Consider the following 20,704-nt stretch of genomic DNA (forward strand, 5'->3'; position numbering starts at 1 on the left):
TTTTCCTCTCGGGAACTGCTTTCTGGCCAGCGAGCGCAGCGCGCTGTCTCCGCCGCGCGCCGCCCTCCCGCTCACGCGCCGCTCCGCTCCCGCCCGCGCCCCGCGCGCGGCCCGTGACGCGCCTGCCGCGCGCCCGGGGGCGGGCCCGCGCGGCCATGGCGGCGGCCCTGCCGGAGCCGGCCGCGCCGGACTACGAGTCGGCCGAGCTCTACACCCGCTCCTTCCGCGTGGGCGGCCTGGGCCTCGGCTGGCGGCGGCTGCTGGGGCCGCCCGACCTCTCGCTGGCGGCGGAGGAGGAGGCGGACGCGGACGCGGAGGCGGCGGCGGCGCTGGGCTGCGCGCCGGGCACGGCGGCCGAGCTGCGCGCCGTCTGCAGGTGGGGAAGCCCGGCTCTCTGCAGGCCGGGTTTGCGGCTCCGGTGCGGGGAGGATGCCGGGGGCCTCGCTCGGCGCTGGGGCGGGGAGGTGGCTGGTTTCCTCGGCAGAGGCGGAAGGTGTTGGGTCAAAACCGCTTCAGAGCAGCCTTTTCCGGGCCTGTGGCGCGCGTTTGTTTATATTTCCTGAGTAAATACAACGTAATACGCTGTCACGGGGTTGGAATGGACCTAAAAGTCATATAGCCCTATGCCATGTCCAGGGACACATCTCACTAGATCAAATAGTTTAGAGCTCCATCCAGCCTGGCCTTGAGCATCGCCAGACTTCCAGCATCCACAAGTTCTCTGGACAGCCTCTTCCAGTGCCTCATCACCCTCACAGTAAAGAATTTCTTCCTAATTCCCAATCTAAATTTGCCCCTTTCTCATTTGTACGGAATACTCCTCCTGTGGTACAGTTCCTTATGAAGAGTTGGTCACCAAAATCTCTGCAGCCAAAAACGCCTTGAAAGCAAACAGTTTTTGTAGTAGGGCAGTGCTCCAGTTGTGGAAACCTTGTTACATCCGTGAATTTGAACAAACAGTTTGGCGCTTAAAGTTACATGGGTAAACATTTAGCAACAGGGTACTGGTTAAGTACTTAAAGGTACCTGAATGTGTTAACGGTTTTAGGAGATAGCACTTGTACAGTGAAACATATACCTTATATGAAGAAATAAGCCAGGCATCTGTTTTTATTAACAAAGAATCATAAAATCACAGAATGCATTGGAAGGGACTTTAAAGATCATCTTGTTCCAATCCCTCTGCCATGGGCAGGAACACCTTTCACTAGAGCAGGTTGCTCAAAGCCCCATCCAGCCTGGCCTTGAACACTGCCAGGAGTGGGCATCCACAGCTTCTCTGGGCAACCTGTTCCAGTGCCTCAACACCCTCACAGCAGAGAACTTCTTTCTAATACTGATCTAAGCCTACACTCTTTTAGTTTGAATCCCTTAAAAACATGATTCAGAGTAGTTCAGATGGGTGGCTGGATACAGTACCTGTTGAGTATCTCTTGGTCCTTAGCCTCCACTGACTTGTTTTTCTCAGGGCTGGTGCTGAAGTCAGGGGTATGTAAATGCTTTGTGGGTGTTGAAGCAGCAGCAAATCTAACATGCTATGGCTGCAAGGCTTTCAGGTCACAAGGATAGTGAGAATTGTCCTTCACCTGTAGAAAAGGCCTGATTTCAGGCAGTAAATCCTGTAGAAAGCATCACAGTTATTAATTCACCTGTAGTCTGTCAGTAAGGAAGGCATGCCAGAGTTCTGATCCTATATGTATAACTTTGTGCTTCACCTGTCACAGTTCTAGTGACCAGCATAAATTTTTACCATTACTATACTTAGTAAAAATAGAGGACGATGTTGGTTTAAAGAAAAAAAAGGTATTTTGGTGTGGCAGAAACTGTGACAATTACTATGTAAGCTCTTCCGGTCTAGATGGTCCCTGATTGCTCCTGTGCAGTGCCTTGTTCTCTGTGGCAACACTGTTGCCTGAACCTGCTTGTTGCAGTTTTTATTTGAATTCCAAGGAGTTTTTCCTGTGGTTTCTTTATTTTTCCCCACATGTCTTCTGCTTTTTTCTTCTGTTCTGCTTTTTTCAGTTTACACCTGCTACATTTCACTTGCTGTCTGCCTTTGCAGGTGTTACAGAGCAGTGCTGTCTGCTTAAGGCTGGGTGTACTGAGAGCAGTGGTCGTTTGGGAAAAAGGACTGGTGATCTATGAATGGGAGAGAACTGATAGTCTGGCAGCCTTTTGGCTTTGCAGGAGAATGCAGCTAAACCTGCACATCCTGGTGTGACCTTTCCCCTCTTCAGACTAGAAATCCCAATCCGTAATCTCTATGTGCTTTTGCTTTTAAATTAAATAGCCCTAGTTTTTTGAGTGTCTCATTAACGCTTGCCAACCTCAAATCGCTACCTCTGATCACTTTCACTCACCTGCTCTGAACTGCTCATACTCCTGTCTTGAGGAGAGATGAGAACACTGGGCTACACCCAGATTTGTTCTATGATATCCTGGGATCACATTTGTTACTGGTGTAAATATAATTTTGTAAGTGATGAAATGAACACATAACGGATGTAAACACAGATTTTTCTGACTCTACTTCTAAGGAAACTTCTGACCAATTAAGAGGTTTTCTTTGGGTAGAAAAGAGATAGCAAGATGTGGATACTCCTACATCTATTTTTAATAGTGTTGGATTAAAATAATCTTTCATGGATTCAGGAAGAAGTTTTTCAGTATCCATCATTAAGTCTTTTTAGAGTAGTGACATTGTGTACATTTAAGTACTCCTGACAGTACAGTCTTCTGCTGAGGAGAAATGGTATCATTGCTATCAATATCATTGTTTGGTATCATGGTATCAATAGTTCAAATGCTATTTAACTCTTTAAGTACCCCAGTGCAATGTGGTAATTGTAGGGGTTTTGTTGGTTGGTTGGTTGGTTGTTGGTGGCTTTTTTTGGTTTTTTTTGGGTTGGTTTGTTTGTTTGGTTGGGCTTTTTTTTGTTGTTTTGGTTTTTGGCTTGTTTTTTTTTTTTTTTTTTTTAATTTTTTGTTTGTTTTGATTTGTTGGTTTTTATGTTTTTTTAATTTGTTGGTTCATTTTGCTGTTTTGTAGTATTATTATTATTAATAATAATAATAATAGTAATAAAATTATATTTTCTTCCTATAATGCATTCCTGCAGAAAGAATGCAGGAAAAAAAATTGTGTTTTCCCTCACTTACATTTGACTCAGTAAGAATGCCTTATATATTGCTCAAGTGGTATGCTGATAGTCATTGTAGAGATCGCTCATGTTTTCATCAGATCTTAAACAGGTGTAAAATTGTGTCTTAATCTGGAAGATTTAAGATTCTCTTAAATAACCAAGGTGTCAAAAGAGTGAAATTCTAGGTTTTGTTCAAATGCCTCAGGAGTTTGTGAGCAAAGTTTACCTTGTTATTTGTGATTGGTGCTTGAGTGACTGAATGTTGGAGATGCTGAGTTTATGTTATTCTGTTTTGTCTTCTGTGGGATGTGTTTGTTGCATGTATAGGGCAGGCTAAGCCTCAAACCTCACTGTGGGTTTTAGGTGGGTCAGGAGAGGTGAGGCTTGCAGGTACCTCATTCAACTTCAGCCCTAATTTACCCTCTTGTTTTATTAGAAGGGGTAGTTCTAAATATCTCTTGGGATGTGTTGTAAAGCTGCATTAAGCTAGCATTAACGTCTTAACGTATTAGTATTTAGTGTCTTGTGGCATTAGTGTCTCAAAGGTGATGAAAGTACTACCTTTAAAAAATGTGCAATATAAAGAGTAATATGAACGCTGTAACTGCTTATTATAAAGTGTCAGACCAAACACTAAAATATCTTTGAATTTCTAAAAGAGAGAACTCGTTGTGCGCTAGAATATCTGGGAAAAGTAAAGTCACAGACTTTGGAGACTTCGTTGATAGTCTGCTTCCAAGCCTACATTTCTAGAAAGTTCTCTTTGGCCTTTTTATTTCTGATCACCTAAAAACATCTTTGTAGGGGACATAAATTTATATAACACTTGGCATTTGTCTTTTTTCAAGAGACACTTTCAACTATTGTTCCTCATTACTGTTCTGCACTTCACCTTGGTTTCCATTAAACAGCATGGGCAGTGTTTTCCCCTCTCTGTAACTCTGTGCACTGAGTGAATTTGTCATGCGTGCAGGGAATAGTCTCTGTGGGGACACAGTAGGATCCCAAGCTTGTGGCAGTCAGGAGTGAGGTGTCCTAGTGAAAACTCTGTATTGCACACGCTTGCATGTCTTAGGTATCTGACACTGACTTAGCCTTAATTTCTGAAGGGATAAGTGTATAATTCCTGTTTGTAAAGCCTGGCTTCCTCAGGACAATGGCACACGTATTGCCTACCTGGTTCCACTGGCAGCAGTGGAGTTATGCAGGGGGAGCTCCAGCATGGCCTGTGTGTAAGGCCACACAGCAAAGCCTTTCCAGACTTCAGTGCATGTGATACGGTGACATATGTAATTAACTATTAGACAGATTCTTAGTACTAAAAAAGGTGCTCTGCTTTTCCTTTAGAGACTGAGGGTTTCTGACTTTTCAGGAGTGAGAAGTGGCAGTACCAGTGCTTGTAAGGTTCCATGGAACTTGTCAGGGGTTCAATATCAGTATCCCTTTATGCTAGCTACCTTCCAGTCCTCACAGGAAAAAGAGGAAGCAGTTTTAATGTCAGTCATTTTACATGGTGTCTCTTTGTAGCAGCTTTTCCAAGGATATTATTTTTTTTCCCTGAAACAGGCAATTAATGGTCGTGGTGTGGATAGCACAGCCAGAGATCCCACTTGTTAGTAAGTTCTGACATATTGTTGGCGGGTTCTGGCACAGAAGGGAAATGGGAAAATGTCACCTTTGATGCAAGTGAAACTTCACAATGGTAGGTAATAAACATTTGCAGATCCTGCATATAATTCCTGTGATGTTTAAAGAACTGAATACAAAGTGATTTCCTCAAAAAGTTATATTTATATGAATATTATACATATTCAAGTGACTTGGGCTATTTGGTGTATAGGATCATTGATCCATGTGCCAGGAGACTTTGGATAAATAATTTGGTTATGTTGTCAGTTTTACAGAAAGGGTCAGTTGTGAGTTGATTTGTCTGTCAGGGGATATCCTTTACTTGATTATGTGGGTTGCTCATAATACAACACTGGAGAACAGCCCCATCTAAAAGGTTGAACTGTGTTTTCCAAAATGCTGTTCTCCATCTTTCTGTTAGTTAGATTACTATTTCTCAGCTGTGTTTCAGTCTACATTTGACGCAGGATTAACTTGGCTGTCTCTGCCTCCACTTCCTCAAGTGGGAATCTAAGGATAAGGTCCATTCTGTTTCCAGGAGGTTGTGGCTCATTACTGCAAAGTTCCTTTTAAAATGGTGCTTCTGAAAGAATCCCATTTTCTCAGTAACTTTAAAAAAAATATTTTCTGTTTGAGATGAAAACTGTGAAACAGAAAGTTTAAAACTTTGTATGTTGCTGAATGGTAAGTACCTAAACAGTAGTAAATTTATATTACTGTCAATACCGAATGACTTTATTGGCTCATGAGAAGAAAACCATCTGTCCACAATCAAAATTTTGTTTCTGACTTTTGCTTATTGTCAGCTGGTAACAGCTGACTTCAGGTTTCTATTTCTCAACTACTTTGTATTCCTATGCAGTTCCACTCCAAAGGGTTATTCATTACTGTAGTGATATTATTGCCGACATGGGGAATGTTATAAGATTATAATGAAAAAGAATATAATGAAACCATAAGTGTTTTTGAGCATAAATGGTACGGTCTGAAAGGTTTTCCTGGACTTCACCAGTGGTAGTTTTGTGCCATAAAGAGATGGGTTTGCACAAGAGTTTGCTGGGATTCAAACTGCATATGGACTTAGGCACTCGAGTAATCCATGTCTTTGTATGGTCTGCAAAAGAGGAGAGACAAAAGCAATCAAGTCTGATTCAAAGCAGTTCTCTGTTTTAATTATTTTTTCCCTCAGACTGTTTTTAAGCTGGATAAAATTCTATTGTGATGAATCCAAAATGCTTCTGGGAAGGACTGCAGAGGAGGGGATGTGCATATGATGATTCCTCTGAATCTGGTGTGCTGCAGTGCACAACCTGATATGGGAACTCATCAATGGGACCAGGTGGTGAAACCACCTCCAAGTGCCTGCCTCTCATACTTCTACACAGACTGAGAGAAATCACTGCCATGTCCAAAGAGGACAGCTCTAGATTTAGATTAGATATCTGGTAGAAATTGTTTACTGTGTAGAGTGGTGAGACTCTGGAACATGTTGCCCAGAGAATTTGTGGATGCTCCATTCCTGGAACTGTTCAAGACCAGGTTGGATGTGCCCCTGAGCAACCTGGTCCAGTGAGAGCTGGCCCTGCCAATGCTACTGGGGGCAATGGAACAAGATAATCTTTTAAGGTCCCTTCCAACCCAAACTGTTTTATGATTCTGTGATTCTATCTGTTTTTGGTTTTTTTTTATTATTATTCTAGCATTGATATGTTAATGTCTTCTGAAAAAGAAGAGCGCCCAGATGTTATTCCTGAAGATAGCAGTCTGCTCACTCTTCGGTATGCTGTTACAGTGCTCTCACAGTACCCTTATGTGGGGTGGGGTGGGGTGGAAAACTGCCATGGAAGTATGTCTGCATGCTTGTTCCTTTCACAGGCAATGCTTTCTGTAGCACCGTACAAAAATACCATAAGGGCAGAAACACCAGCTTATGATGGCATCATTGGTATGAGTCTTCTGAATGTTGCTTAGGAACTTTTTTATTAAGATATACAGAATATGTCTTCTTTCTTATTGGAAAAAGATTTCTGGACATAGGTGCTTCTGAATTAGTGCCTGAGTTTGGAGTGTGCAGGGCCTTCTGATAGTCATGTGTGTGAGGTTCCTGCAAAGAAACCTATCTCATATCTCTAGTAACTGTCAGTCACGCACTAAGAGCCAGACTGTAAGAACTGATGCTGTATCCAGTATTTTGTTGAGTTTTGTTTTGTTCAAGGAATTTATTTGGTAACAGCTGGTACATTTCAGAGGATAACCAAAATATATGCAGTATCTATCAGATGGCAAACTTGGCCAGTTCAGGCCTTTGCTAAACCTGCACATCCTGGTGTGACCTTTCCCCTCTTCAGACTAGAAATCCCAATCCGTAATCTCTATGTGCTTTTGCTTTTAAATTAAATAGCCCTAGTTTTTTGAGTGTCTCATTAACGCTTGCCAACCTCAAATCGCTACCTCTGATCACTTTCACTCACCTGCTCTGAACTGCTCATACTCCTGTCTTTTTTTTTTTTACATAGCACTAATGTAAATAAATGTGTTTAGAAATGTGATCAGTATTAAGCCTGCTTGTTACTGAAAACCCTTATGGAGGTCTGGAGGATAAGTACACTTGTCATGGATGTTAAGGATTGGGTGTTCATGCAGTGGTTAAATATTGTATTTTAGTCAGTATTCTACTTACGGTACTCTTTCTTCTACAACTGATAATGAAGGTTTGTTTTTTGGTTTTCTAAAGTGTCTGTGTTGTGGGGCTGAGAAGGAATATTTGTGGGTTGTTTAATTCCTTGTGTTTTGCTTGAACTTGAATTTTTTTTTTTTTTGAAGCAGAAGGAATTGTTGAAACAGTTTCTTTAAAAGTCACAAAGTGTTTTGTCCTAGGACAACCTCTTCAAACATTTTGCTGGCTTTTATTGTGAGTGTAAAATTGCTCACAAACAACCTGTCATTTGCACATGAGGGGGAAAAGACCCACAAGCTGAAATCCATGAGCTGGCCTGTGCACTCTCAGTTTTTATGAGAGTCAGGAGATGAGTATTTTAAGTTAGTCTGTCTCACTAAGAGAGGAATCCTGCTCTTTGAAAGCTGCTCTGTAGTAGCTTGTGTCATTTAAAAATATGAAATTCTTGAAATTCTACATGGAAATTGTTGAATTAACTTTTGTCTTGTGTTCCTGCCCCTCAGAATTAGGAAGAAGGCCTTAGAGAGGAGAGAAGAAACAATTATTGTGGATCGGGCTTGCAGACAAGAAACTCTTACCTATGAGATGGTAAATTGCCTGTCATCTTATAGGTTCTCAAGACAGCCAAAATCCGACTTCTGGTTGCTTTTATTCACCACTATGAAATGCACACTGTAAATGTTTTCAGATACAAGTTTGCTGGTAATGATTAAAGACATTTTATAGAAAGATAGGACAGGAAATCTGCTCTTTACTAACTGTTAGTACTGTATGTAGTTAAGGAGGAACTCCATCTCATTACCACTGTATGACTGATTTTTTAAAGTGCTGTGAACTTAGAGCTAGGCATAGAGCTAGACAAAATGTGTAATGGTTTTGCTCCTGGAGTCCAGTGTGGGAAACTAAGCTTCAATGTGTGAATGATTGTGAGCTAGTTTCAGTAGGGCTGAGAGAAGAAAACAGTAGAAGCACAGTGGTGGTAAATTCTTAATTCTGAGCTTTGCAAACCAAGTTTTCAGCCATTCTAAACTGCCAGGAACCTAGAGGGTAGTCATCAGCTCTTGAAAAGCCTTATTGGAATTTTTTAACTGTGCTTAATAAGTTTGGGTTTTTTTAATGATTTTTTCTTAACCATTGAAGCCCTAAACAGCAAAACCTCATTTCATAAATGTTCATAGAACCATTAAGGTTAAAAGACCTATAGGATCGTTGAGCCCAACCATTACCTTAACACTGCCAGATCCACCACTAAACCGTGTCCCTAAGCACCACATATACATTCTTTGAACTCTTTCAGGGACACTGAAGTGCTGAAGTCCATGGCTTTAGCAAGCCATGAACTGCTGTATAAGTTAGGGACAGAAGTGTAGCAAGGAAAGAACCTCATGTGACCATTAGACTTGTTTTTCCCCTTGAGGTTTCTTGCTCTGTTGTCAGTTATGTTTCACTTGTTCAGAGATCCATGCACATTATGTAAACAACATGATGCAACTACTCTTCTGGGCTCTTAGTCTGGGGAATATTTGAGAAAATATTACCAACAGAAACCTTCATAAAGGGTTTCAATGAATGCTGCTGTATGCATTGAAAGAATGAGCACATGGTCATTTATTGCATTCTTTAATATGTGTCAGAGCTGTGATTCTGTGGTTGGAGCCACGATGCCTTTGTACAGGAGGAGAGCAATAAGAAACAAGAGTTTGGAAGGTGTCACATGAAGAAGGCAGATGTGAGGCAGAGAGCACAAGTATTTCTGAGTCTCACAGGAGTATACGTTCCTGTTACTAAATCTGAGGAATACTCCGTGGTGGTGGGAGGTATTTGTGCAGGAACACACTCTTGATTTGTTGGAAGGAAAGAGCCACAGAAAAGTACCTTCCCTCATTTTCACAGCTGGGCTGTGTCTTAAACACAAAACAGGATGAAAATGTAGGGATCATTTACTTCTTTTCTAAAACACAGTACTGTGGCAAGGGCAGTTCTGGGTTTTGGGTTTCGACTTGGGAGAAATTGTGGCCTCCAGCTATGTCTAGCTTCCCTAATAAGAAGAAGTGTTGCACTGACTGTAATTTTCATATATTTAGTTCTGTGTATATTTTCTAGATTAGTGTTTCCTATATTAAGGGTTGCAATCCCCTTTTACATATGAAAGCATTCAAAGGGCGTTTCAAAGCATTAAGTGGTGGAAGTTGGTAGCAGCTGGGTTCCATGGAGGCAGAATGACAGCAGCCTCTAATTCCTTTATGTGGGGCCTCTCAATAGCCGAGGAGCAGCCAGCTGTCTTGCAACAAAGCTGAGAAATGAAGGAACATGCTTGTAGTCGGTAATTGGAGCAGTTTCTCACCTTTCCACCTTGGAGAAAGTAGGCTGTTTTCAATTCAGAAGGCTATAGGCCAAAAATAAATTAGTGTATCTCAGCATTTCTCAGACTGTTGCCCAGTGTTTATTATTTGTGTGTGTGTATATGGTTGCCAGTATAATGTAGATGTGTGCGTGTGTGTATGTTTTCCCAGGAATCACATGCAATTGGAAAGAGGCCAGACAATCCAACAGACCTAATTGAGGAGGGTGAACTACTTTTAACTCTGAACATCTTTTATCCTGTTATATTTCAGAAGGTTGGTATGAAATTCTCTGGGTTGTATTCTGATTCTTTCCTATTCAGGTAATGTCTTGCCCTCCCAAGCAGTTAAAATCAGTGAGTCTACTGATGACATGTTGTAAAGTCTTCAACTCTAATAAATTCTTAGGGCTTTTTCAGAATCTGGTTTTCATTCTGTTAGTGGTTTACATAACAAAACTTTACAACAACAATTGTGCAGTAGTTAATTTACTTTACAGAAAGCTTAAAACCTGAAAATAAATACATGAAAACTAAAGTACTTGTTCTTGATTTGGGATAAGTGAGCTCAGACTTTCTGTCTTTTCTGCACTTTCTGATGGAGAACATAACATTTGAGTTCCTGAATAAAACTATTAAATATCAGTCTTCGGAGAGGCTGTGGCAAGATGCTGTTCAGAGAAGTGATGTGGCAGATGCTGCCAGTAATGACCTTAAGCTGTCAAATGAAGAGCAGTTCTGATGCTGACAAGTTATAATTTATCTGGAGTTTGTATTCTGTGTTCTTTGTAGCATAAAGATCACAAACCCTACCAAACAGTCCTTGTACTGGGCAGCCAGAAACTCACTGAGCTGAGAGACTCGATTTCGTGCGTCAGTGACCTCCAGATAGGTGGTGAGTTCAGCAGTCAGCCAGATCAAGCACCAGAGCACATCAGCAAGGTAAAGCTTTCTATGTGGAACCCTCTACATGTATAGCAGTCTTGAATACAAGAAGGGAGGCAGAGTTTTGTTGTGTTGTTTTTTCTTCAGCACTAAATTCAGCTGCATTGGTTCTGCCTGTTGGTTGCACTGCAAGTAAATACTTCATAGTGGCATTACCAAGGTGATCTGTTTTGTTCAATATCAAGAAAAACATCATCATTGCTACTGCTAGGAAACAGAAACACAAGCAGTGAGGTTTGCATAGATATATTCCTGTGAACTAATTTTATGTTTAGCTGTATTCTGAAAGGCACAGATAGTGTAATCCCACTAATAATAGTAAGCTATACCATCCCACTGTGCTTTGTGGTTTGCAACTGGATGCTAATCAAATGTAGGGATGAGGATTATTCTTCTCTCCCAAAGTTGCTATGTATTCTCTGGATATGAGCAAAACAAGTCACGTAGTTGAAAATACTGAAATGGAATAATTTTGGTTATACATTGTATGACAATAACAATATATCATAGAATGGTTGACATTGAAAGGGACTTGTAGAGGTCATCTGGTCTGCTCCCTCTGTACAAGCAAGGCCACCTGCAGCTGGTTGTCCATGACCATGTCCCAGTGTTTTTTGTGTATCTCCAAGGATGGAGGTTGCAAAGCCTCCTTGGACAACCTCTGTCAGTGTTCAGCTGCCTGTGTCAGTAAAGTGTTTCTTGAGGTTTAGGGGGAGCTGCATGTGTTTCAGTTTGTGCTTGTCCTGTCATTGCTAAAATGAGCCTGGCTCCATCCTCTTTGCGCCCTCCTTAGAGGTATTGTTTATGTTAATGAGATTCCCCTACCTGAGCTTTCTCTTCGGGATTCTGACTCACAGCTCTCTCAGCCACTGCTTTTAGGAGAGGTGATGCAGTCCCTTCATCTTCACAGCCCCTATGGGACTATTTCTCCAGTACATCCATGTCTCTCTTATACTGAGCAGCCAAGAACTAAGAGAGGCCTTTAGGTATGGCCTCACTAGTGCTGAGGAGAATTGAAGGATTGCCTCCCTTGACCTGTTGGTGGTATTTTATGTAATGCAGCATGAGATCCCATCTGCTCCGCTGGCTGTCTTTGCTGCAAGGACACAATTGGCTCATGTTCAGTTTGGGATGTACCAGGATCCCTGAGTCCTTTTTGCCTAGCTGCTCTCCAGCTGAGTGGCCCTCAGCATACAGCAGAGCATCAGCTTGTTTATCCCCAGGGGCAGGACCTTGCACTTCTTGCTCAACCACACCAAGTTCTTGTGGCCCATTTCTCTGGGCCAGTTCTCTCTGGCTGACAACAGGATCAACTGGTGTATCAGCCACTCCTTCCAGTTTTGTGTCAGCAGCAGAGAGGGTAACGGTGACAGAAGTGAATCAAAGAGACTGAATGTAAAACACATTCCTAGTACTGTGTCTTCATGCAGGTCATCTGAGAAGTCCTGTCTTTGGAAAAGCAGTGTCTGCTTTTCCTGTGTTTTGGCAGCCTAGAGTTAATAGCTCAAAGAGGCCTCTGGGCACAAATGAGCATCCCCAGACAGGTCTGATGATGGAGGGTGCCTGGTTGTCTATGGTTTTCCCATTTAGAATAAACAGGAATAATCTTTATTGAATCCTTGAAAGGTGGCTGAGGGAGAAGAGGGGTCTCCAGGAAGACATTATCACTCTCTACAACTATCTAGGGTAGAGGAGGGTGAGGAGGTTGTAGCCAGGTAAGGGTTATTTCTCCTGGGTAACAAGACAGGATGAGAGGAAATGGCTTCAAATTGCACCAGAAGAAGTTGAGATAGATTGGATATTAGGAAACATTTCTTCACTGCAAGGGTGGTCAGACATTGGAGCAGGCTACTCAGGGAAGTGGTGGAATATCAGTCATCAAAGTATTCAAAAATATGTGGATGTGGCACTTGGGACATAGTTTAGTGGTAAACATGGCAATGCTAGGTTAATGGTTAGACTTAATGATATCAGAGGTTTTTTACAGCCTTGATGATTCTACGATTTTATTCCAACCACTTCCTGAGGCCTCAGCATGCATGGTGGCTGCTTTGGAAGACAAATGCTTTCACCATGAATGGCCCCTTCCTCTTTTCCTCCAGCTCTGATTGCTGAGTGCAGCATCATGTGACATGGGATGTCCTTTGGGTCAGTTTGAGTCAGTTGTCCCAGCTACATTCCCTCCCAGCCTCTCACCCCGCCCCAGCCCACTGGTTTTGGGGAGACTTGGAGAGACAGCCTTGAAGCTGTGCAAGCACTGCTCAGCAGTAGCCAGAACACTAGTGTATTGTCAACTCCCCTTTGCCAAAAATGCAGAGCACGCACAGAGGCTTCTGTGAGGAAAGTTAACTCCTTACTACATTAACCCTCTGTGCAGTTGATCAGAACACAAAGTACTTCTTACTGAAATGACAGAGAATTATTGAAATCTTGTCCCCTGCACATATGTGTGTGCACATGCATACATGCACAGCTACACATGAGAGCACTTCCTGATCACATTTGTATAAACAAGTCAGACAGGCGATTCTGGAAGTTCCAATCACCTCACTTCTAGGGTATCACAAGAAAATCTATCATCCTTCAAAATTCTTCCTTAATTACAAAGTTTGTCACATGTAGACAGTCCATTTGTAACATTCTCCCATCAATGATAGTTTGTGGCTCTCATACCAGCAGTGGAGGAGTCACCAGATGCCAAATCCGCTCCAGAAGCTGAGATAAACATTAACTTGCTGTCACTATGTTCTCTAAACCATATTTCTGAGTGCCACGTTCACCCAGCTTTTCAACATTCCCAGGGATGGTGATTTCACCACTTCCCTGAGCAGCTTATTCCAATGCCTGTCACCTGCTGATGGGAAGTAGGGAATAAATCACCTTTTATTTTTTGCTTTGCTTCTGTATGCAGCTTTTGCTTTTTCTCATTTAACTGCCTTTATCTGAACCATGAGCTTGCTTGCCGTTGTTTCCCCAGTCCTGCTAAGAGAGAGGAGTGAGAGAGCAGGTGGATGGGTATTTGGGTAACCACCCAAAGTAAACACACTGCATCTTGCTAATTTTTTAAAATACTGTTCTTTTATTAAATTCAGTTTAATACTGAGTTGCAATTACTGAGTTTGTGCAATGATGCCTATGTTCTTGTTCTGTGTTTTTGTAGAAGTCCATAACTTCTGTGATGGGGACAGAAACAAGAGCATTAAAGCAACCTGTAATGGCTTGAGAACAATCTCAGCAGAGTAGCTGCATACTTGACAGTCATATGAGCCTAGTTTGTCACACCAGCATCTACAATCAGAGCAGAACTTTTCTTAGACACCTGTAGAATGAGCTCTCTTAATATAATTTAGATATCTAATATGCTTGAATTTTTGACATGTTCTTGTTTAAGGTGCTTATTTTCTCATAACACTCATGGAGACTCCTCTCTCTGTCTCTCAGGATCTCTACAAATCTGCCTTCTTCTATTTTGAAGGAATCTTTTATAATGACAAAAGATACCCAGAGTGCAGAGATCTGAGCAGGTATGATGTTGACTAAAGAAAACCTCGAGGAACATAAAATTTGTTTCATTTTCTTTGTGACTTGTGGTGGTACAGATACTGGAATGTCTAGAGTATTAAGCTGGAATGGACTTTTTCTGTTGTTTTTCCATGATGAATTGGTTTTTACAGAGAAGTTTAATTTACTCGCTCTACTTGTTCCTTCAATTCGCTTCCCTTTTGAAAAGAGTATGAATCCATTTTCAAACTGCAAATGCTGTTTTGCTCTGTTGAGATGGGATTTCTCCATAAAGTGACAGGTGGCATTTTTTACTGGGTTTTTAAGTACCTTCCCTACTTGTAATGGCAATCAAAAGACTTGCCTATGAGGTAGAAGATGTGTCAGAAAGACAACAAGCTCAACTGTGTGGCAGTGGTTGTCCTGCTCAGTCTTGAAAATATGCTGAATGCCTTAATTGTAAAGTCAACATGAGGTCTGTGTGACTGATCAGAAAAAAAATTTGATATTTTAAAGAGGCATGATCTTGCTGATATACTAGTGAGATTTAGATCAAAATGTTTAAAATGGTTGGTGTGGAAGAGCTGACTCTGTTGGACCTTGTTGTTCTCCCACACTTTGTATGTGACTTCAGGGAAATTAATATTTTACTTCTTGTCTTTCTGTCTGTGAACAACAATGATCTTCACAGAAGGGCTTGTCATAGCATACGCAGCTTGTAGAGTTAGATGCCTTATGTGTAGGAGTGTGCTGAAAAGGCAAAAAGGAATTTGCAGTAGCCAGTGCCCTTTCAGTGCTAAATTTTGGAAATGTAACTGCACTTGTTTCTCCTTGACAAAAACAAAATTTAAAAAAAAAAAAAAAATTAATGCTTTAAAATGAAGTCATTGACCAAGGAGGCAAAATAACCTGCTAGTAACTTGAATTATTTGACTACTTAAGAAGTATTGTGCTGTGAACAATCTGACCTAGATGGGTGCCATCAGAAGCATACACTGACTAAAACTCCTCAGGAAGCTGCATGGTGAGGACTGAAAGGCAGATGTTCCACAAGAGCAGTGAACAGTTCTATGGTGTTGTAGTATTGCTGTGAAATCACCTTAAATTACTACCAAATGTTGTGATTTCCACTGTTTTGATTTCCATCATTTAACCATGTCTCAGTGAAGAATTTTGCATGTCCCCAAGGCATCTTTTTCTCTGTATTCACAGTTCATAGCTTTCTATGCTAATGGCCTTTCTGTTTTCAGAACAATTATAGAGTGGTCAGAATCTCATGACAGAGGCTATGCTAATCTTCAGTCTGTTAAGATGGAGGACTATGTATTTAATGATTTATCCCTCAAAATTGGCTTTCCATACCTTTACTGTCACCAAGGAAACTGTGAACACATCATTATAATCACAGATATAAGGTAAGTAACTATTCTTTGGGAGTCCTTGGGCAAATGAAAGTAAGCCTTCTCTGGACAAACTTCAGACATTAGATGCTGAATGTTTGTTAGACTAACTTATTTTCTTTAAGATGATTCTGCTGCCTTCTGCAGAGCTTAAATTTTTCTTCCATATAGATGGGAGTATCTCTGAAAGAAGGAGAGTAATCTTCCTTGGTTTTTTCTTTTTAATTTGCGTACAAAGACTGCTTTGCAGTTAATGTTCTATGACTGCTGTGTAAAAAGAATGGCAACCACAGTGTCAAGATCTTTCTGTGAGGAGCCAGTGTGTGGCAGATTTACATCCTGATTCTGGAACTCCAGGGAGTAGAATGCTCTAGGCTGTGGCTGGACTCAACTGAACAATTAGTTTGAACTTGAAGCTAAGGGGCAGGAACTGAAAAGATGATAGAGGAATGGAAATAGTAGGCTGAGATGGATAAGCCAGGAAGAGTAGTGATGTGATAGTGACCGTGAGGTGGCAGCCACGTCAACAGTAGAACCATTGTGTAGACTTTGCTGAATGCATAACTAGAGAGAGCACTCCTGTGGTTGTCTATAGTGGGTGACAGGTCATTTTCTGTTCCCAGGAGCCTAATGTATCCAAGTATTGATAATACCTGATGCTTTCCAAAAGGAGCATAATCCAGACAAAAGCATAGATGTTGCACATAAATGATCTGAGGATTTGCCTGACAATAGATTGTTGGTCTGTATAGAAGATAAAAGCTTTAAAAAGACCACAAAAAGGAGATGGTCTGAAGACTTCTACGTTACTGCACAAACTGAATTTACTTGTGACCATAAAATCCACAGATGATGCAACTAGCAGTCTATCTCCAGATCTTCATCTGTGTTAAGAAATGTTAAGCAGAAGTCTAATCAGAGTTTACATGGGAATTTAAATCGTACCCTATCTTCAGTGTCCATACTTATGTTCAGATAAATTTCAGTATGGCAACGTCTTTATTGTATGTGTTGTATTTTTTTATTTCCCTCAAGGCTTATTCATCATGATGACTGTCTGGATAGGAATCTATATCCCTTGCTGGTCAAAAAACATTGGCTATGTACCAGAAAATGTTCTGTGTGCAAGATGTATACAGCAAGGTATGCTACATTCTTGATGCTATTTTTGTCTTAGTTCTTTCTAGGTGCTGCTGCTAACTTTAAAAAATCAGTAAAAATCAAAGTTCTGTATGTATTTTGTAATAATAATAATCATCACTCTTCAAGCAGTTGATCTCTCTGTAACCAGGAAAAGGCTTCCTGCAAGTAGTGTTCATTTGGAATTGATTCAGGAGTTTCAAAAGAACTGAATGAGTAAGAGATTAATTATTTGGCTCATGCCCCTTTCCATAGCTAGAACTTGGCTATCTTGTCAATTACTTTTGAAAATCCTACTTTTGGGGGAAAATGCTGTGTTTTCCTCTTTTGCAAGATATGTGTTTCAAATTAAGTAACCAAAAATCATACAGTGCTTTTGTTTAATCTAGCATCTATGCAGGTATAGATCCTTCCAACTCTAATATAATAAAATCTAGAGATTTTTAAATTTAACTTGCCCCACAGGAAAGTCCTAACCTCTACCTGAAGACTGCGTGCTCTGTGTGCAGCTGTTCTTGAATGAACTCTTTGTGATTTTCTGCCTTTAAAAGAGCAGAATATGAATTTGGTGCTCTTTATACACTTTAGTGATGTTAATTTAGATCTGAGACAGACTTTCAATAAACAGTAGAAATTTCACTAATGACTAGGCTAGGCTCCCTGATTTATAGTTCTGAATTATTTATTTGCAAAAACAGTGGTTGCCTTTTTTTTTTTTCCTCAGGACAATTTATGCTCTTAGCCTCTGTTTGACACAGCAACTGTGTCTTCATTGTCTTACTTGTTTGGCCTTAGACTTCTCTGGAATCAGGCAAAGAGCCAATTCCCCTTGAGATGGGAGTCCATCCTTTTGTTCCTAGCAGAGCCCTGAGGATGCCTTCACAATATAATCTGTGAGGCATTTGGCCATAAGGGGAGGTGGAGTCCAAGGGTCAATATGGGGGAAAGATGGGATGGGGAGGGCATTATCAGAGGTGATGTAAATGCATTAAATTAAAACCAGGATTAAGCACTAAGCTTAAGTGGGGACATGCTAAACCAGAGACAGCAGAGCTGCTTTGGCTGGCTGTCCAGTGTGTTCTAATCTGTGCAGATAGCATCTGTAATCACCAGAGGCCTTCAGCTGTCGTGGCCTCTTGAGTGCTATCATAAATTAATTACTCAGTGAGATGGCAGGCCCTCCTTGTACATGTTCACTTGTGTTCATGTCAACTTCAGTGCTTTCTGGAGTGTGCTGCAATCCTCACCTTGTCTTGTCTGCATCATTTGGGTCCTGCTTTTAGATTCCTAAATGATTGAGTTTTGATTACTCAGAGGAGCTTGGGTCAGTACATGTCTGCTCCATTTCACAGTTTCTTGCATTAAGGGAAAAAAAGATTTTATCTTTTATGATTTAGATGTCCAAAGGGTGGACAAAAGATTCCAGGTTGGTTGTGTGTGGTTTTTTTTTGTTGTTGTTTGTTTGGTGTTTTTTTTGTTTTGTTTTTTGGGTTTTTTTTAATGCACTGTACCAGCAACACAGGTTTGAGGAGTTTTTCAGGAAGTGCTGCTGGAGCTCCTGGGGTTGACATGGAATGGGTGTGGAGCTTGGAAATAAGCTGTATGCGTGGGATGGGAGGTACCAATATAGGTAGAACATTTTGTTTATAAAATTATTATATATAAGACGCTTGTTGCTGCCATCCCCAGTCCTGAGTACAATGCTGAGATGTTTGCTACAAGTGTGTTGCACTTCTAAGAAAACACTTGTGTTTTGTAACCTGCAGGTGGGTAACCAACAGAGACAGTCTGGCACCAGAGGATCCTTGTTTCTTCTGTGATGTTTGTTTTCGGATGCTCCATTATGATGCAGAAGGCAATAAACTGGGGGAGTTTCTTGCATATCCTTATGTTGATCCTGGGATTTTCAACTGAAACTGACATGTGCCAGCATTAATTCAGTGAATGACATTGTTGAATCTGTTGCTCTGACTGTTAAAACCACTGGACAGCTTGAGGTTTGAGCATACTGCTGGGTTTCAGGTTAGGCAAGTAATCCTTTCTCATGAGCTGGAAGGAGCCCTTTGCACTTAAAGACTATCTGGTGTGTTTTTATGAGTAAGTAAGTATGATTTTACAGATAAGTTGGCATACAAAAATGTAATACACTTTTGCAACATTCCAGTAGTTTGGATGCTATGGACTGAAAAATATGGGTGTTTGAGAATACCTGGCAAAAGAAACCATGATTTTGAGAAGCTCTGTGCATCCAAGGCTGTGTAAACCTCTGTGGATAAGAACATGGTCTGTATATATCTTACCTTGAAAACTCTGGCAGTTGCCATAATTGAACAAGGATGGATGGCACTGAATTTGTCGGGAGGAGAACACTTTCTGAGAGAGAAGTTCAGAATGCTGGTTAAACTCTTTGGTCTTTCCTACAAATGAAAGCTTGTATCTGAAGGCTTTTGCTGTCCCTGGTTTCTGACTCTGATGAGTGCTTCTGTAGAGAGGAAACTACATTTCACCATTACTGAATTGTAGTCTGCCTCATAAATAAATTTGCCAACGTTTACAGTGTATGCAGTGTTCATCGTGCACCTTTTTATTTAGTATCATTATGTGATTGTAATGTAATGAGTTTTTAAAATTAAAATGTGGCAAATTTGTAGTTCCTATAAGTCTCTTGTTAAAATGAAACTTTGTCAAGACAGGATATTCTTTTTTTTAAAGTCTTCTGGAATTAAGAGTATGTTAGTTGCTGTCTTTTGTTTTAGGAAAATTAGTGCTAACTGCTTTTCTTTTGAAAACCAGCTAGTTCAGGCTGGGAGAGGACAGCCTGCTCTGACAATCCACATACAGAAAAGTGACAAACTGAATCTTGCTGAAGTCCTGTAACTGCAGATTCTGCCAGTGCTGATTTGATTATCTTAGATGTCTTGAAACAAAGGTATCTGAAGCACTTGCAGGACTCCATTGATCAGTCCCATATCTTACTGCTTTCTAGTAGCTATTAAGTCATTTGAATATAAATCTGTGAGTTTTTTAGGACCAACAACAAAAAAAAATGGGGTTTTTTTCCTCTCTTGTAAACCAGACAGCTGTCAGCCAGTGTATTTCAAGGAACAAATCACTTGTAAAAGCAGGTGGTGATAGTCCTCTGCCCATCACAACTGTGACAAGTCCAACTGCTGGGGCTGGGCAGGTTTGTGGTGCTGAAGCAGCTGCTTTAAAGGTCCTCTACTATACAGCTCTGATTGCAACTTCAGAATTTGCCTCACAAGTTGCTACTCCTCATCTTTCCTCTATCCCATCCTCTTTCAGCTGTCTCCCATAAATGTACAGGCTTCCCAGTCCTCTCAGTATTGGATCAGGGATGATATAGAGAGCTAGCTTGAGTTCTAAAGCAGCAATCAGCAGGTTTTTTTTGTGGGGGCATTTTTTTTTCTTTCTTTAGCTGTAGAGAGAAGGGAGTGGCAAAATGTGAGTTTACTCTTTCATTAAATTAATTTGCCTCAAATATGCTGTCTCTCACACAACCCATTTATCTTCTTAATTAAAAGTTAAGATCAAATATATTTCAAAATTGGTGTCCCCGCAGATTAAGACATTTTAGTGGGTCAGTCCCATACTTCCAGTAAGGCAGAGGGAAACTAGCCACAGTCTGGGTGTGGGAGTTCAGAGCATTCAATGCTTAACTGCAAAACAGAGAAGAATTGTATTAGAAGCTTTCTGTTTGTATGACGTGGTCCTCTTTCTTATTCATCTTGAATGACAAATGGAACAAAATAGGTTACACTAAGTCATAGGTTCTAAAGATCCCAGAAGTTGTCACAGGACAACTTGGTCTGGTCTAGATTTGATAAGTCTTTCTGAATGAGTCTTCTGAGTGAAATCCAGCATTCCATACAATGCCCATTTGTAGCTAAATCTTTACAACACCAGCTGG

The 20,704-nt window shown here is 40.9% G+C and overlaps 1 protein-coding gene across 3 annotated transcripts; it reads left to right on the forward strand.

The window, feature by feature from the left end:
* Positions 1 to 126: 126 nt before the first annotated feature.
* Positions 127 to 19,337, forward strand: SNAPC3 (small nuclear RNA activating complex polypeptide 3). Of its 3 annotated transcripts, none has more exons than XM_064405567.1 (9): positions 128 to 376; positions 6,473 to 6,550; positions 7,953 to 8,037; positions 9,963 to 10,067; positions 10,583 to 10,732; positions 14,177 to 14,259; positions 15,487 to 15,651; positions 16,672 to 16,779; positions 18,543 to 19,337. In XM_064405567.1, the coding sequence occupies exons 1-9, from the start codon at positions 156 to 158 to the stop codon at positions 18,688 to 18,690; spliced, it is 1,143 nt and encodes a 380-aa protein (XP_064261637.1). In that variant the 5' UTR covers positions 128 to 155; the 3' UTR covers positions 18,691 to 19,337. The 3 variants fall into 3 exon arrangements, with proteins under 3 accessions (XP_064261638.1, XP_064261637.1, XP_064261639.1); XM_064405569.1 differs by lacking the exon at positions 128 to 376 and adding an exon at positions 4,710 to 4,845; XM_064405568.1 differs by lacking the exon at positions 6,473 to 6,550 and having other exon boundaries at positions 127 to 376.
* Positions 19,338 to 20,704: the final 1,367 nt, after the last annotated feature.

The sequence above is a fragment of the Passer domesticus genome, chromosome Z (assembly GCF_036417665.1).
Source record: "Passer domesticus isolate bPasDom1 chromosome Z, bPasDom1.hap1, whole genome shotgun sequence".
Taxonomy (NCBI): domain Eukaryota; kingdom Metazoa; phylum Chordata; class Aves; order Passeriformes; family Passeridae; genus Passer; species Passer domesticus.